Source organism: Lithobates pipiens, unplaced genomic scaffold (assembly GCF_037356315.1).
Source record: "Lithobates pipiens isolate NorthernLeopardFrog02 unplaced genomic scaffold, aLitPip1_a1.2 Scaffold_13, whole genome shotgun sequence".
Taxonomy (NCBI): Eukaryota; Metazoa; Chordata; class Amphibia; order Anura; family Ranidae; genus Lithobates; species Lithobates pipiens.
The window spans coordinates 22,876,549-22,894,057 of NW_027507718.1; the positions used below are offsets into that span (position 1 = coordinate 22,876,549).

General features: G+C 44.0%; 1 protein-coding gene across 1 annotated transcript in view; it reads right to left on the reverse strand.

Moving 5' to 3' along the window:
• Positions 1-17,509, reverse strand: part of PCSK5 (proprotein convertase subtilisin/kexin type 5) — a 628,432-nt gene that overhangs the window by 114,744 nt on the left and 496,179 nt on the right. Inside the window, exon 21 of the mRNA XM_077474911.1 lies at positions 626-728. Coding sequence (XP_077331037.1) covers positions 626-728 — 103 coding nt within the window. The remainder of the gene's footprint in view (positions 1-625; positions 729-17,509) is intronic.

The window sequence follows — 17,509 nt, forward strand, 5'->3', positions numbered from 1 at the left end:
CTTCTTCGCAGGAATGGATTGACAAACTGATGACCAGGATACTCCCATGCTGGGACTTATCCATGTCTACTTATGACTTCTTAAATGTGAGTTGCCTGTACTAAGTGTTATTAAACTTGTTCTATATCTGCACCCAGAGGCACCTCTCTCCTTGTGTCTTTTCAGTGTACTTGAACATGGCTTCTGTTCCCCCTTGACAGCAGCCCTGAGTGTGGGACCCCCTATTACCATCCTATATGGTCCTTGGACTTTTAAATATTTTTTAATATATTGAAATATCATGGACTCTTGTCATTTCATTATTATATTTGCTGTTGATACTGGAACTGTTGTGTTTTGAACTGTTTTACCTAAGTAGTGATTCTCAGCTAGACTCTTGTTCTAGAGACTATGCTTTGCAGCCAGGTTACCCTGATTGAGCATTGAGCCAAGACATTGTTGTAAAGAGTTCATGTTTGTGCAGCTTTCATGATCTGTTTTTCATTATTCTGCAGTGTATAGTTAACTGTAGTCAGGCTTAGCAAAACCTGTAGATATTTAGTAAATAAGCCACTTTTTCCTCTTTATTTTAAAACAATTTAATTTTGTAATGCAACAGTCATATGCATATATAATATAGTCTCACCTTGTAATGGAACATCCAATACACTTATGTCTACCAGGACCCGTGCACTTATAACAAGATGCATCACATGGCCTGCAATGTCCAATTGCATCAATATATTCACCTAACAGAAAAAAAAAATCAAGTCAGTACATACAGTTCATTCCAGGTGAGCATGCAGCATTAAATTATGCCTATAATCAGCAGGAACCTCTACCCTTTGTTACCAGCATTCTTGTGATGGATAGATAACAAGTGAAAGAAAGGATGAAAAAAAAATTGTTCTTGGAATAAGCGTTGCTTCAAGATCCCTCCAATGCTGGTCAGATAACCAAAAGCCTTATGCCCCGTACACACGGTCTGATTTTTCGACGGAAAATGTTTGATGGAAGCTTGTTTCCGACCGTGTGTAGGCTCCATTGGACATTTTCCAACATCTGGATCTGGATCTCAAATTTTCCGACAACAAAATCTGTTGTCGCATATTTCAATCTGAATCAAGCAGAAGAGCTGCACTGGCTATTGAACGTCAATTTTCTCGGCTCGTCGTATGTGTTGTATGTCACCGCGTTCATGACAACATTGTGTGACCGTGTGTAAGAAGAAAAGTTTGAGCCAACATCCATCAGAAAAAATCCCATGGATTTTGTTGTCGGAATGTGCGATCGTGTGTACGTGGCATTAGCCTTAGTCACATGACTCTGGAATGGAAATATTAGACTTCTAACTGGCTAATCCTTGCTTTCAGCAGAGATCATGTGACTAGCTGCCTAGGCACCAAAGCCCAGAGTACAGAACACAGAGTCATATTGCTTTTAAGAAAGGTAAGTATTTCATTCTTTCTCGTATTATTTATTCATCCAAGTAAGAATATTAACTTTGATAACACTGTTAACTTTGATTATAGGTTCTCTTTAATAATATGTTAATTGAAGTTTGCATTACAACAAAAAAATTAACATAAAAACAGTAATAATAAACTAAACTAACTGGCAGATAGTAGAAACCATAACCACATACCAATAAGGCTCTGTTCACACCTGAGAATAGTGGAGCTTTTCTGAAAATTTTGTGGAGTGTTTTTAGAGCTGTACCATTCATTTGAATAGGCCTCCCTCCACTCCAAAAATGTTTCAAAGAAGCTTATGTAGCATATCTTGGCACAGAGCCAGGGGCATTTGGTGTGATTTTTATGCATTTTGACGCTCGACAATTACAACAAAATTGCACTGTGTTTGGGTTGCCATTAGGAAATAGTGGCATCACAAATGCATTCCTGTGTTTTGCCACGATTGTGCCCCCAATTCCAGTACACTCAGGTGTGAATAAAGCCTGTCTCTTGACAGTGCTGCTTGAGTTTCCTAAAATAATCTGACCTCTGCAGTATAGGGTAATAAGAAAAACTATTTTTCGCACTACAATGCAGCATATACATATTACATATTTGCAGGCTAGAGGGCTATCACATGGGGAGGAAAATGTGCCCAATTTTCAGTTGGTATTTACATAGGAGCTTGAGCAGTCTCTGGAAACACTGCAATGAGACTTATCATAAGAAAGATAAGTGCTTGAACCCTATGGAGCCTACTATCTGCATGCCATTTTTCTACAGTACAGGTATTATGGGTATTTTTAACAATGACCTTAATTCCCATATTTACATGTTTACAGAAAACCTGGACATAACATGATCTGATGCAGGTACAGTACATCAATGGAAAAATAATAAATAATTAGCATGGGAAATGATCCACTTCTAGAAGTTAAGCAGAGATAACGTATAAGCTGCAAAAGACTTTCTAGGTTAGTAAACACAAGATATTTAGTAAGTTTTAGCTACCACCATTAGCACACAGTAGCTCTATGCAATCAGCCGCTAATGTAACTGTAGCCTTGGAATAGCCATGACTCTTGTTATCTTAAAAAAAAAGTCAGATAATTCATTAATTGAAAAGAAGTAATGCAAGTAGAGCAAAATAAGAATGAAAAGAAAGCTAAATGAGCTTATGTTATTGTTAGTTGGCATAATGGATACGGTTTAGTAAGTTAGAGAATGTTCTAGCCATCATGCTTACTGCATAAAATAATAATATAAATAAGATATTACATTTCTTACCAATCACAGTGGCAGGTGATTAAGAAGAAACTCCCGGATATCCAAATAATGTATGGCCTAAAAAATACTACCTGGAATTTTTATTTATTGTCGGCACACAAAGGCTGCAGTTCCTTTAGTCTTTCACATCTGTGAGTACAACCACTAGCTATCAGTGATTAACATATTTCTGCCCAAATGTTATTACAGTCCTAATGTGCAAATATGTAACTATACTATAGGAAATATTGTATACTTATTCATGTCACTAGCATTTAGTTGAGAGGAATTATTTTAAGTGTATGAAAAGGCAAAACCTTTTTTCTTATTTGGAGTTCTCAGCGGAGATAGGTTCGACCAAGCTTTTTTGCTGTCTATGTCCCCAGTGGGGGGGGGGGGGGGGTAGGGGGTAAACATTGTATTTGTCCCTGTGACCGTAATCTACAAGACAGCACATATGGGGGAAGTTTAGATTTCGATTTTTAGAAGGTTGTTTATTTAACTCTCTTAGAAGCTAGCAGTGATTTTGCAGAAAAAAATGCCTGATGCTTGTAAAATCTAAAGCTTTTAGGAGCTTTTACAGGCATCAAGCTCTTGGGCGTTAATTGCATTGGCCAGAATAATTTATTCTGGCCTTTGAAATAAATGAATGCTCAAGCACTTATGTTTAGGTGCATTTAGCAACTTTTAGCAGCTTCTAGAAGCTCCTAGCAGATTTTAGTAGCTTCAGGCATTTTTTCCACCCAAACTCTGTTGCTCCTTGATGCAATGGCAGTGGGGTTTTTTCAGGTCCTGCACACAGGACGTCAGAAAAAAAATGAACTGCAATGCCACTACCAGTGCCAGGAAAAAGCAGCTGTAAAAAATGTGCTTTTAGTAGCTTTTTGTATTGGCGTTAATTCATGTTTAGCCACGCAAACTTTTAGTGGCGTTCCTCTGCCTCTATTGAAAATCAGTGGTTCCCTATGAGATCCCATTTATTTGAATAGAAGTCGACCCAGAAGTCGGATCATGATGATCCGACTTGCAGTGCGACTTGCATGCTGAGGATCTTGATGAGGAACCCCTCACCAAAATGTAAAAAAAAAAAGGCATGGGGGGTCCCCCAAAATCCATACAGGCCCCATCAGAGCATGCAGCTGGGCAGGTCAAGAAAGGGGAGGATGAGCAAACTCCCCCCCTCCCTACCATACCAGTCCACATGCCCTCAAAATGCGCACCCCACCCCAAAGCACCTTGTCCCCATGTTGATGAGGACAAGGGCTTCTTCTTCCCGTTGGTTGTTGAGGTTCTGCGGGCAGGTGGCTTATCAGAAGCTGGAAGCCCCCTTTAACACCCTATGTGAATGAGTATGGGGTACCCCTACCCATTCACCCCAAAAAAGTGGCAAAAATAAAAACAGCACACAGGTTTTTGACAAAGTAATTTATTAAAGCATCTCCGGTGTCTCTTCACCCTCTAATTTCTCCCTCCGGCGATGTCTTCATCTTCCGGTTGTCGTTCTCCTCTCACCACTGGGAGAAGTACAATCTACCCCATACTCATTCACATAGGGTGGAGGGCCGGGATCTGAGCGTCCCTTGTTAAAGGAGGCTTTCAGATTCCGATAAGCCCCCCACTCGCAGACCCCGACATCCAATGGCCAGGGTTGTCGGGAAAAGGCCCTTGTCCCCATTAAAACAGGGACAAGATGCTTTGAGGTGGGGGGCACAGGTCCCCCTGCCCCAAAGCACCCACCCCCCATGTTGAGGGCATATGACCTGGTACGGTCCAGGAGGTGAGGGGGGAACTTGCCCTTCCCCTCCCTTTCCTGACCTGCCAGGCTGCATGCTCGGATAAGGGTCTGGTATGGATTTTGGGGGGACCCCACATGTTTTTTTGTGGGGATTCCCCTTAAAATTCATACCAGACCGAAGGGTCTGGTACGGATCTTGGGGGATCCCCACGCCATTTTTAATTTCATTTTGGCATGGGGTTCCTCTTCAAGATCCTCAGCGCACAAGTCACACTGCAAGTCGGATCATCATGATCCAACTTCTGGTGCGACTTCTATTCAAATCAATGGGTTCTCATAGGGAACCGTTGATTCTGACAGGTAAAAAGAAAAAACGCTTGACACAGCTTAGCAGCAGTTTTTCCGCTGCCCCTAAACGCTTATGCCTCCAAACGCCTCTGACGGTTTATGTATGCATGGACACATAGGTTAACATGGAGGGGCATTTAGAAGCAGTTAAAAAAAAAAACCGTCAAACACCTCTAACAGCAGCTGTAAAAATATCCTGCCTAAATGGTCCTGCCACTAAACGCTGATAAAAACCTATGTGTGCATAGACACAGGCTAACATTGGGGGAAGTTTAGAGGCAGGAAAAAATAATGTCAGCTGTCCATAGAAGCTGTAAAAAATATCCAGTGCGCATGAGGCCTAAATCTTCTAATGGGCATGCATTTTACAGTAACGACTGTCTAACATAGAAATTCCTCTCACTTTCAGAAGATTTTCTATCACTTCCTGTTACATCTCTAGGAAAGGAGGTGAAGGGAGAGCCCAGTGGGACATAACCAGTAAAATAAATAAACTGATATGGGTTTTGACCCTTTCCTTTAACTACTAAAAATTATAGTTTGGCTATTAATACATTTTAAGCTTAGATGATAGGGCTTTCAAAACGTGTATTGTTCACGTTTTTTCTTTCTATATCCCGGCAGAATGGAATTCACTTCTTTGACACGCAGAAAAACTGGTGCACCCACTTTTACCCCACAAAGTCATCACCAGAAAAGTATTTCCTGCATATCTAAAAAAAGATTAGGACAAATATGAGTGATTGTGAGGTCAATATGCATCAATTTAGATAAAAGTAAGTGCCTGCATTCAAACTTTTTCGAAATATGCCCTTTAGTAAGTTTAGACCGGAGTTATTCTTCATCTGTGTGTTAAGCTTGGCTATACTGCCAGGGTCAGCGATTTTCTCTGCTCCAGCTGGGCTACAAATAGGATCACTCGGAAACATTCTGGCTGTTAGGTAGCCCGTGAAGCTAATATAGCTAACAAAAATCAGAGATGTGAAAATAATGGTTAACTGTTTCAAACACTTCCATTTTCACCCCTGTACATAAAGCCAAACAAATACACATTTAAACTGTACACAAATATATTAAGGTATATTGCAATAGTAGAAATAACTTATAATGAACTATAATAATAATAATAGCAAACACTCCCTTAATGGCAAAAATATGTTAAAGTTTAACTAAAGTCAAAACATTTCTTTATATTTGGATAGGGTGGTAAGATGTTAGAATCACTCAAGAGGTCTGTGTCCTTGTTTGGAAGACTGCCCTCTCTATTTGTCCTAATCATCAATGTCACCAAGAATGAAAGCTAGGGTAAATCTGAAATTCTGAGTTGCTGCCAGTATAACAATAGATGGAAAATCTTCCAAGGGGGATACTTGTTACAAAAATAGTTGTCTAAAGCCAGTCATACATGGATTGAAATGTGGCTGGTTCAGCAGGGACCAGCTGAATTTTTATTCATGTAAGGGCACCTTGGTTTCACAGAAGTTTTTCAAACAATCGGCGCTACCGCTATAACCAGCAACACTAATCATTGTGTTCTGGCAGCAGGGAAGGCTCCCCGCCATGAAAACACAATAGTACAGCAGGAGTGATTTTTCCATCCACATCGAGTGGAAAATCTACACATTTTTTTTTTTATGCTTAACCCACTGGTTCAGTGAAAACAAATGTATAACGTATGACCTGCCTTAGAAGAGATTTCCCTCTTAGACAAAGATGGCAAAAAAATGAAAACACATAAAACTGACAGCACTTTTTTTCCTATGCTATCAAATTGGAAAAAAATTGTTTTTTCATTAGATATACTCTTCTCCCCTTTGTAACATAGTTATTTCTTATAGCCATATAAAGTGTAGCCTATGCGTAGAAGGATTAAACATTTCATATTTCAATTTACTGTGGTTAGGTGAGTTAAAGTGTTACGCCACAGTTTTTTTTAACCTTGCTTACTTTTATTTAAAAACAAACACATTCATTTTTAGTCAGGTAATATGAAATATTGTATAAAAATATTGTGTGGTCTTTTATCCAGCCCGTTCTGACCCACTTTTATAACATTTTTCTGAGTAGTATTGAATTGCATTGGGTTATTATTTCTTTGTAGTATGCTAACATCCAGTGGTGGTTTGGGAGTCACTCAAACTTGTTTACTAATGTGGTTTTGATATCTTCCTCTGCCCCCTTCCCTTCTCTTTAGTGCTGGATGATTTAGTCCTAGCTAGACCCTCCCCACTTCTTCCATGTTTCCTCAGTCATTGTCATGTATTCACAGAGAAATGGCCTGGGAATAGTGATGGCCGAACGGTTCGCCCGGCGGTCGTTTCGCGGCGAATTTCCGACTTTCGCCGTCCGCGGGTTCGAACGCCTTTTTCCGTCGTTCGCCCCGGCGGACTTACGTGTTTAATGTATACAAGAACTTTAACCTTTCGTGACACGTTTATCATGTGTTACAGGACAACCAATTGAGACATGACAGCTCATGGACACTTGGACATTCCCCCTAACCTATAAATACACCCGATCCGGTGGCCATTTTACATTCTTTCTTCTGTCACTGTAGGGAAAGGATCCTGTGTGGAGTAGGGACAGAGAAAACGCTAGCTATTTGGTACACAAAAGTTCTTTTCAGGACTGGTATAGGTGTTAGGTCAGCAGCCTGAGTTTCTTTTGTCAGTTTAGATAAAGGGACAGAGCGCTGTATGCTGCTATTTTAGGGACAGCTCAGCCAGATTAGTCTTTCTTCATCATCATCATCATCATCATCATTAGCTGTTACTATCAGGTCCACAAAAGAGCTGTTCCAGCTAATCGTTCCAGCCTACTCTTTTTTGCCAATTTGTATAGGGACAGGCAGGAAGCAGTGTGTCAGGCAGTGAGGATAATTTTAAAGACTTGCTGTTACTATTAGTTCCACAAAGGTTCTTTTCAGGACTGGTATCAGTGGTACGGTAATAGGCTTGTACACGTATAATATTCTTTCTTCCAAATATAGAAAGAATATTATACTTGACTGCTGCCCTTCTGCTGCAGTCTGCTAATCATTCACAACTCACTTGTTCCACAAAGCTCTTTATCAGGACTGGTAACTTGGTCTGTCTAGGGTGCTACGGTACATAGGCTTGGGTGCGGTACAGTCTGCTGTTCTGTAAGGACCGCTATCGGTCCACAATACATAGGGTTGCCGTGCACTACTGCTGACCGCTGCCCTATACTGCAGCAGTCCTTCATTGGTATAGGGACTGACGTACAGTCTGCTAATCACTAACACACAACCTGCTTGGTCCACAAAAGTTCTTATAAGGACTGGTAACTTGGTATAGGGTGCTACGGTACATAGGCCTGAGTGCGTTACAGTCTGCTGTTCTGTAAGGACCGCTATCGGTCCACAATACATAGGGTTGCCGTGCACTACTGCTGACCGCTGCCCTATACTGCAGCAGTCCTTCAGCGGTATAGGGACTGACGCACAGTCTGCTAAACACTAACACACAACCTGCTTGGTCCACAAAAGTTTTTATAAGGACTGGTAACTTGGTATAGGGTGCTACGGTACATAGGCCTGAGTGCAGTACAGTCTGCTGTTCTGTAAGGACCGCTATCGGTCCACAATACATAGGGTTGCCGTGCACTACTGCTGACCGCTGCCCTATACTGCAGCAGTCCTTCATTGGTATAGGGACTGACGTACAGTCTGCTAATCACTAACACACAACCTGCTTGGTCCACAAAAGTTCTTATAAGGACTGGTAACTTGGTATAGGGTGCTACGGTACATAGGCCTGAGTGCGTTACAGTCTGCTGTTCTGTAAGGACCGCTATCGGTCCACAATACATAGGGTTGACGTGCACCACTGCTGACCGCTGCCCTATACTGCAGCAGTCCTTCAGCGGTATAGGGACTGACGTACAGTCTGCTAAACACTAATACACAACCTGCTTGGTCCACAAAAGTTCTTATAAGGACTGGTAACTTGGTATAGGGTGCTACGGTACATAGGCTTGAGTGCGGTACAGTCTGCTGTTCTGTAAGGACCGCTATCGGTCCACAATAGATAGGGTTGACGTGCACCACTGCTGACCGCTGCCCTATACTGCAGCAGTCCTTCAGCGGTATAGGGACTGACGCACAGTCTGCTAAACACTAACACACAACCTGCTTGGTCCACAAAAGTTTTTATAAGGACTGGTAACTTGGTATAGGGTGCTACGGTACATAGGCCTGAGTGCGTTACAGTCTGCTGTTCTGTAAGGACCGCTATCGGTCCACAATACATAGGGTTGCCGTGCACTACTGCTGACCGCTGCCCTATACTGCAGCAGTCCTTCATTGGTATAGGGACTGACGTACAGTCTGCTAATCACTAACACACAACCTGCTTGGTCCACAAAAGTTCTTATAAGGACTGGTAACTTGGTATAGGGTGCTACGGTACATAGGCCTGAGTGCGTTACAGTCTGCTGTTCTGTAAGGACCGCTATCGGTCCACAATACATAGGGTTGACGTGCACCACTGCTGACCGCTGCCCTATACTGCAGCAGTCCTTCAGCGGTATAGGGACTGACGTACAGTCTGCTAAACACTAATACACAACCTGCTTGGTCCACAAAAGTTCTTATAAGGACTGGTAACTTGGTATAGGGTGCTACGGTACATAGGCTTGAGTGCGGTACAGTCTGCTGTTCTGTAAGGACCGCTATCGGTCCACAATACATAGGGTTGCCGTGCACTACTGCTGACCGCTGCCCTATACTGCAGCAGTCCTTCATTGGTATAGGGACTGACGTACAGTCTGCTAATCACTAACACACAACCTGCTTGTTCCACAAAAGTTCTTATAAGGACTGGTAACTTGGTATAGGGTGCTACGGTACATAGGCTTGAGTGCGGTACAGTCTGCTGTTCTGTAAGGACCGCTATCGGTCCACAATAGATAGGGTTGACGTGCACCACTGCTGACCGCTGCCCTATACTGCAGCAGTCCTTCAGCGGTATAGGGACTGACGTACAGTCTGCTAAACACTAATACACAACCTGCTTGGTCCACAAAAGTTCTTATAAGGACTGGTAACTTGGTATAGGGTGCTACGGTACATAGGCTTGAGTGCGGTACAGTCTGCTGTTCTGTAAGGACCGCTATCGGTCCACAATAGATAGGGTTGACGTGCACCACTGCTGACCGCTGCCCTATACTGCAGCAGTCCTTCAGCGGTATAGGGACTGACGTACAGTCTGCTAAACACTAATACACAACCTGCTTGGTCCACAAAAGTTCTTATAAGGACTGGTAACTTGGTATAGGGTGCTACGGTACATAGGCTTGAGTGCGGTACAGTCTGCTGTTCTGTAAGGACCGCTATAGGTCCACAATAGATAGGGTTGACGTGCACCACTGCTGACCGCTCACCTATACTGCAGCAGTCCTTCAGCGGTATAGGGACTAAGAGTTTTGTCACAGGGTCATTTAAAAAATGACATGCAGAGGAAGAGGCAGGCCCTTCCGCAGGGGTGGTAGGGGTAGGGCAGGAGCAACAGGCTTGAGCCAAAGTGGGAAGTTGCAGAAGGTGCGTTCAATTACTTTAAAGGATGCACCAGACTTGGTTGAGTGGCTCGCTCAGCCTTACTCTTCTGCACCCTCCTCATCCTCTCGATCTGCACCCTCTTCTTCACTCTCTGCTATGTGCACCCCCAAAGACACTACCACCAACAACACGACCACCACCACCACCACCACATACCTTCCGCTTGAGTCACTGGAATTATTTTCCGATCCATATCAAGAGGACATTTCTGATGCGCAGCCACTCTTGGTATTGGATCAGGAAGAGGAGGTAGCAACAAGCGCTACTCAGCAGTCTGACGCCAGTACCCAGATCAGCCCAAGGAGGAGGTTGGTCCCCGGTGTTGCTGCCTACTCTACTTATAGCGGTGGGGAAGGTGACGTTGATGATGACGTGTCTAGTGATGTCACGTGGGTGCCCACAAGAGAGGAAGAGGAGGGGAGTTCAGAGGGAGATATGGACCAGCAGATAGGGAGGAGAAGCAGCAATGACTTACATTGCACAGCAGGGACAAAGCAGACTGCAAATGTATCAGGAGCGAGTCATCGACCATGTACGGTCACATCTGGCGCTCCCAGGACACCGGCACATGGCTCCGCAGTGTGGGCTTTTTTTAACGTGTCCGCTGCTGACAATAGCGTTGCCATCTGCAATCTTTGCAGTCAACGCGTTAGTCGCGGTAAGCCCAATACTCACCTAGGGACGACCGCCTTAAGAAGGCACATGAGCAGCCATCACCGAGCCCAGTGGGAGCAACGGAACACACAAAGCCACACTGCAGGCTCTCACCGTCCAGCCTCGTCTTCTACTTCTCCTTCTCCTCTCTCCTCACAATTGTCCTCCACTCCACCTTCCATCACGCCAAGCTCACATTTTTCTGCAAAAAGGCAGGCTTCCGTGGGCCTAATGTTTGAGCGTAAAAAAATGATGACGCCGGATAACCCTCTTGCCCAACGGTTGGCGGCTGGCTTGTCAGAACTCATAGCCCGCCAACTACTGCCATATAAACTGGTGGACTCGGAGGCCTTTCGCAAATTTGTGGCCATTGGAACACCACAATGGAAGGTCCCAGGAAGGAAGTATTTCTCAGAGAAGGGCATCCCAGAGCTATATGGCCATGTTCAGCGGCAAGTGAATGTATCTCTGGCACACAGTGTCGGTGCCAAGATACATCTGACCACAGACACGTGGTCTAGCAAACACGGGCAGGGAAGGTATATCAGTTTTACTGCCCACTGGGTGAACCTTCTGACGGCCGTCAAGCATGTAACCCGTGGCACCCGTGTAGATTTGGTTTTACCGCCACGGATTGCATGCAGGCCTGACTCTTCTTCTCCTCCTCCTACTCCATCCTCCTCCCTCTCCTCCTCAGCTGCCTCCTCCTTTTCCGCTGCTAGCGTCTCTTCCACTGCACCGCCCAAGCTCCCCAGAACCTATTCCACATGCCAGGTGAGACGTTGCCATGCCGTGCTGCGTCTGTTGTGCCTGGAAGCAAAGAGCCACACTGGCCCGGCACTCCTTTCAGCTTTGCGTTCACAGGCAGATGAGTGGCTAACACCGCTCAATTTGACAGTTGGTAAAGTGGTGTGTGACAACGGTGCCAATCTGCTTAGCGCATTGAAACAGGGCAAAATCACGCACGTGCCGTGCATGGCACACGTCTTAAACTTGGTCGTGCAGCGATTCCTTGTCAAATACCCTGGGGTCCAGGACATCTTGCGGCAGGCAAGGAAAATCTCGGCCCATTTCAGAAGATCTTACACGGCCATGGCTCGCCTTGCTGACATTCAGCGGCGACACCATCTGCCGGTCAGACGTCTTATTTGCGATTGCCCGACGCGATGGAACTCAACCTTCTATATGCTTGATAGGCTGCTCCAGCAGAAACGTGCAGTTAACGTCTACCTGTATGAACTCTGCGAAAGAAACGGTTCTGGGGAGCTGGGTTTTTTTTCACCGCGCCAGTGGCTGCTCATGCGCGACACATGCAGACTTCTGCGGCCATTTGAGGAGATCACCAAACTGGTCAGTCGCAGCCATGGCGCCATCAGTGACATGGTACCTTATGCCTTCTTTCTGGAGCGTGCATTGCGTCGTGTCATTGATCAGGCTGTGGAGGAGCAGGAGCGGGAAGATGAGGAAGTCGCAATGCTGGATGAATTCCCAGGGGGGGCTACTCTATCTGAGACAAGTCAACAACAGGAGTCTGATGAGGAGTCAGAGGAGGATGGTGCCGGGGCGGATGAGCAGGAGCAAGAAGAGCATGCTTTAAACCTTTCTGGGATCCCTGTTGTGCGAGGATGGGGAGAGGAGAATGAAGAGGACGACATTATCCTGGATGATGAGCAGGAGCCAGGCCACCACACCGCTTCCACTTTAGTGCAAATGGGGGCCTTCATGCTCCAGTGTTTTAATAGGGACCCCCGTATAAAAAGCATGAGGGTCAAGGACCAGTACTGGGTGGCAACGTACTTAGACCCCCGGTACAAACACAAAATGGCGGAAATGTTACCGCCGTCGCAGAGGGCTGTCAGAATGCAGCACTTCCAGGCCTTGCTTCGAGAAATGCTGCATTCTGCTTTTGCGTGCGCTGGCAGAGGAGCAATTCCCACTCCCAGAGAAGGATTTGCGGGTACCAATCCAACAGCGCCTGCAAGAAGAGGCCGGTTTGAAGATGTGTTGGTGACTTCGGATATGAGGTCATTCTTTCAGCCGACCCATCGACAGGTGTCATCCGGATCCAGCATCAGGGAACGCCTAGACCGTCAGGTGTCCGACTACATTGGGTTAACGGCCGATGTGGACGCTCTGAGGAGTGATGAACCCCTAGACTACTGGGTGGGCAGGCTTGACCTCTGGCCAGAGCTTGCCCAATTTGCAATCGAACTGTTGGCTTGCCCCTCATCCAGTGTCCTGTCCGAAAGGACGTTCAGCGCAGCAGGGGGGATTGTGACCGATAAGCGTACTCGCCTAGCTCACCACAGTGTTAACTACCTCACATTTCTAAAAATGAATGAGGCATGGATCTCGGAGGAATTCAACACATGTGATCAGTAGACCATGTATATGTCTATAAACAATTTTTGGAATCAAGCACACAGACCTTCTTAATTCATTTGGCTCACTTCCCTGACCCAAAAAAGCACACCGTACTATATGCCCCTACCCTCCTCTTTGAAGAGGTTGAGCGGTGTCATATTTCTACTGGGGCTGCTTATTATGAGGGGTTCCCACCATCCCTGTGCTGTGCTGACTTCCTCCTGGGTGTTCTTATTATGAGGGGCTCCCACCATCCCTGTGCTGTGCTGACTTCCTCCTGGGGGTTCTTATTATGAGGGGATCACACCATCCCTGTGCTGTGCTGACTTCCTCCTGGGGCTGCTTACGGTGCTGCTGTCAGCGCTGTATGTCACGGAGCTGCTGTCAGCGCTGTATGTCACGGAGCTGCTGTCAGCGCTGTATGTCACGGAGCTGCTGTCAGCGCTGTATGTCACGGAGCTGCTGTCAGCGCTGTATGTCACGGAGCTGCTGTCAGCGCTGTATGTCACGGAGCTGCTGTCAGCGCTGTATGTCACGGAGCTGCTGTCAGCGCTGTATGTCACGGAGCTGCTGTCAGCGCTGTATGTCACGGAGCTGCTGTCAGCGCTGTATGTCACGGAGCTGCTGTCAGCGCTGTATGTCACGGAGCTGCTGTCAGCGCTGTATGTCACGGAGCTGCTGTCAGCGCTGTATGTCACGGTGCTGCTGTCAGCGCTGTATGTCACGGAGCTGCTGTCAGCGCTGTATGTCACGGAGCTGCTGTCAGTGCTGTATGTCACGGAGCTGCTGTCAGCGCTGTATGTCACGGAGCTGCTGTCAGCGCTGTATGTCACGGAGCTGCTGTCAGCGCTGTATGTCACGGTGCTGCTGTCAGCGCTGTATGTCACGGAGCTGCTGTCAGCGCTGTATGTCACGGAGCTGCTGTCAGCGCTGTATGTCACGGAGCTGCTGTCAGCGCTGTATGTCACGGAGCTGCTGTCAGCGCTGTATGTCACGGAGCTGCTGTCAGCGCTGTATGTCACGGTGCTGCTGTCAGCGCTGTATGTCACGGAGCTGCTGTCAGCGCTGTATGTCACGGAGCTGCTGTCAGTGCTGTATGTCACGGAGCTGCTGTCAGCGCTGTATGTCACGGAGCTGCTGTCAGCGCTGTATGTCACGGAGCTGCTGTCAGCGCTGTATGTCACGGTGCTGCTGTCAGCGCTGTATGTCACGGAGCTGCTGTCAGCGCTGTATGTCACGGAGCTGCTGTCAGCGCTGTATGTCACGGAGCTGCTGTCAGCGCTGTATGTCACGGAGCTGCTGTCAGCGCTGTATGTCACGGAGCTGCTGTCAGCGCTGTATGTCACGGTGCTGATGTCAGTGCTCTGTATTACGGTGCTGCTGTCAGTGCTCTGTATCTCCTGCACCCTCTTGTTTGCCTACCCTGGTCCCTGACCTTCCCTCTCCTCCATTGCCTTCATTAGCTCCATAGTCCTGAATTGTCAGAACAATTTCCCAAATAAAAAAAAAATGCTTGTAGTTATCGATCCCAAATTCACCTCATACATGTATTATGCTATTGTCCAGGTGGTGGGACTACGTGCTACCCCCTAATAATTACCCCGTGGCCGCAAATTCGACCTAAAGGTTTGCGAAATTCGCCTCCCATTGAAGTCAATGGAGCCCGCGGCGAACGGTCGTTTTCGCGAACGTTTGTGTCCGTTCGCGTTTCGCGTTCGCGAAACGTCCCGTCGGAAGTTCGTCCATCACTACCTGGGAAAGTCATTGTCTTCCAGCATTTCAAAGGACCAAAAAAAGCATTGTTGGATTCAAATTGTCTGTCTTATTGAAGACTTGGGCTACCCATGGCAAGTCAGCAGGTGACCATATTCTATGGACAGATTTGGGTCTAAGGGGATATGTCAATAAATAAAGTGGCACTTTATTTTATTTCTTTGTGCTGTCAAGCATGTGTAGATAAAACCCAGTTATTAACAGATTAATAGTTCAAGGTGAAATTTGCACTCAGAACTGACACTTTCCAAATTTTGGGTAGGAGAGATCCTGCCTAAAAATACAAAGATAACCTGTAATGCTCTAGGAGCCTTTTTACTACATATTTAAAAAAAGCTGTTTTATATATATATATATATATATATATATATATATATATATATATATATATATATATTTATATATATATATATATATATATATCGTAAAAACAGATATAAAATACCAGTTTAAAATGTATTAAAATAAAATTGATATAAAACCATTCTAGCTTCCATTTAATTTACCCCATCTACAAATATAAGATTTTTCAAGATCATTTGTTTTTTTTGCTAGTTTGTTAGGAGACATAATTATGTATGTCACAACATATCAGCAATAATATGACAGTGGTGTTGTATGCTGGTATATGACATCCAAACAGCAACAGTGTACTTGCTTATACTTACTCCTTTCATTTATTTTCACTATATTTAATTATGCATAATAACAGCTGAGGAATGAAAAGCAAACAATTTGACTTTCAAAAGAAATTCTTCATTAAAAAGGCAAAATCAGTTTTTCTTGAAATATGAAGCTTTCTGCATAATCTTTTGCAAATAGTTATATTACCACCAGAGCTGGAATACCATCCTGCAAATAAACTATAAGGTTCAGGTTAATCTATTCTTCCTGTTTATCACAAAAAATACGTCTAATTTTACTGATAAAATCATTTACAATATAATGTGATTCAGTTTGCCACTGAGACGAGAACATCAAGTATTTCATTTTTGAGCGGTAATAAAAAACACGAAATCAATATCATTAAATCATGTTCAGGATATAGAGTGCTAAGCAACCTTTGTGGGATTAGTATGTGTTTCAGTGGTTTTCTTATCAGAAAGACACAGAGTTGGCAAATTGCAATTGATTGTTCTTAAATGAAGTCGAACACAGATCCATGCACAAAAATAGAGAGAAAAAGGAGAGTTTGACCTAGGTATAATCAAATCTATACTTTGTGTCATAAATAATTTTCATTTAATATTTCTGTGCAGCTCTTAGGTCCACTTTCTTTTTCTTCCTGCTAAAATAGTGTTATATACTTCTAGTGTACGTAATGAAATTATTTATGACTGGCAGGTGAGTCAATTTCTGAGAGGAAGATCAGTGAATGTTTTATTAGAATGGAAATGGGACAGATATTGATTTTATTGCAACATTAAATAAGACCTACAGATGATTAGGCATGGGGATGAACCTGTTTAAACCCCAAGGTGCAGTTCATTATATTAATATTTTGGAAATAGTATATCCCAATACGACTTTTCAACTTTGTGTATTAACTATTTCTGGACATATTTTCTAGCACAATAATCAGTATCAACCAATCAGATCAACTGACTTCATGGACAGTAATATATCTGTTTGCATGAGTTACTTAAAATCTGCACACTTATACTGATTGTACAGATATTTGATGTGCACATTTTTGACAAACATTATTAAATCTGAATATTGACATTTTGTACTTATGTTAGTCACGTCCCAAAGGTAAGGTGGTGGTCATACAATGACTGCACATAATAACAATCTGAACATTGAAGATTTTCAACTATACGTGAGGGGGTGCTATAATACAATCACTATTCATACTGTAAAACAGGTGAAGATAAAGTGCAAAATTCATATGCTGTGAAACAAATAAAGTACAAAATTCATATGCTGTGGAACAAAATAAAGTACAAAATTCATATGCAGTGGAACAAAATAATTCATATGCTGTGGAACAAAATAAAGTACAAAATTCATATGCTGTGGAACAAAATAAAGTACAAAATTCATATGCAGTGGAACAAAATAATTCATATGCTGCAAAACAATAATGAATAAAATGCAAAGTGCTAGGTTCAAATCAGTACAAATCTAGACAATAAATAAAAGTCATTTTAAATGAAGTTCATGAAATCTTCTAAATCAATTAATTCCTTTAGTTCTTCAACATGGTATATTATTATAAACTATCACCAACTCATAGCTTGTTCACCTGATAGTGCTCATAGAGATGTACACTCACCAGATGGCCGTGACCCCTTTAACTAAAAAGAGGGTCAAAAAATGCCTGATTTAATGTGTTTCCTTTAAGATCTTCTTGCA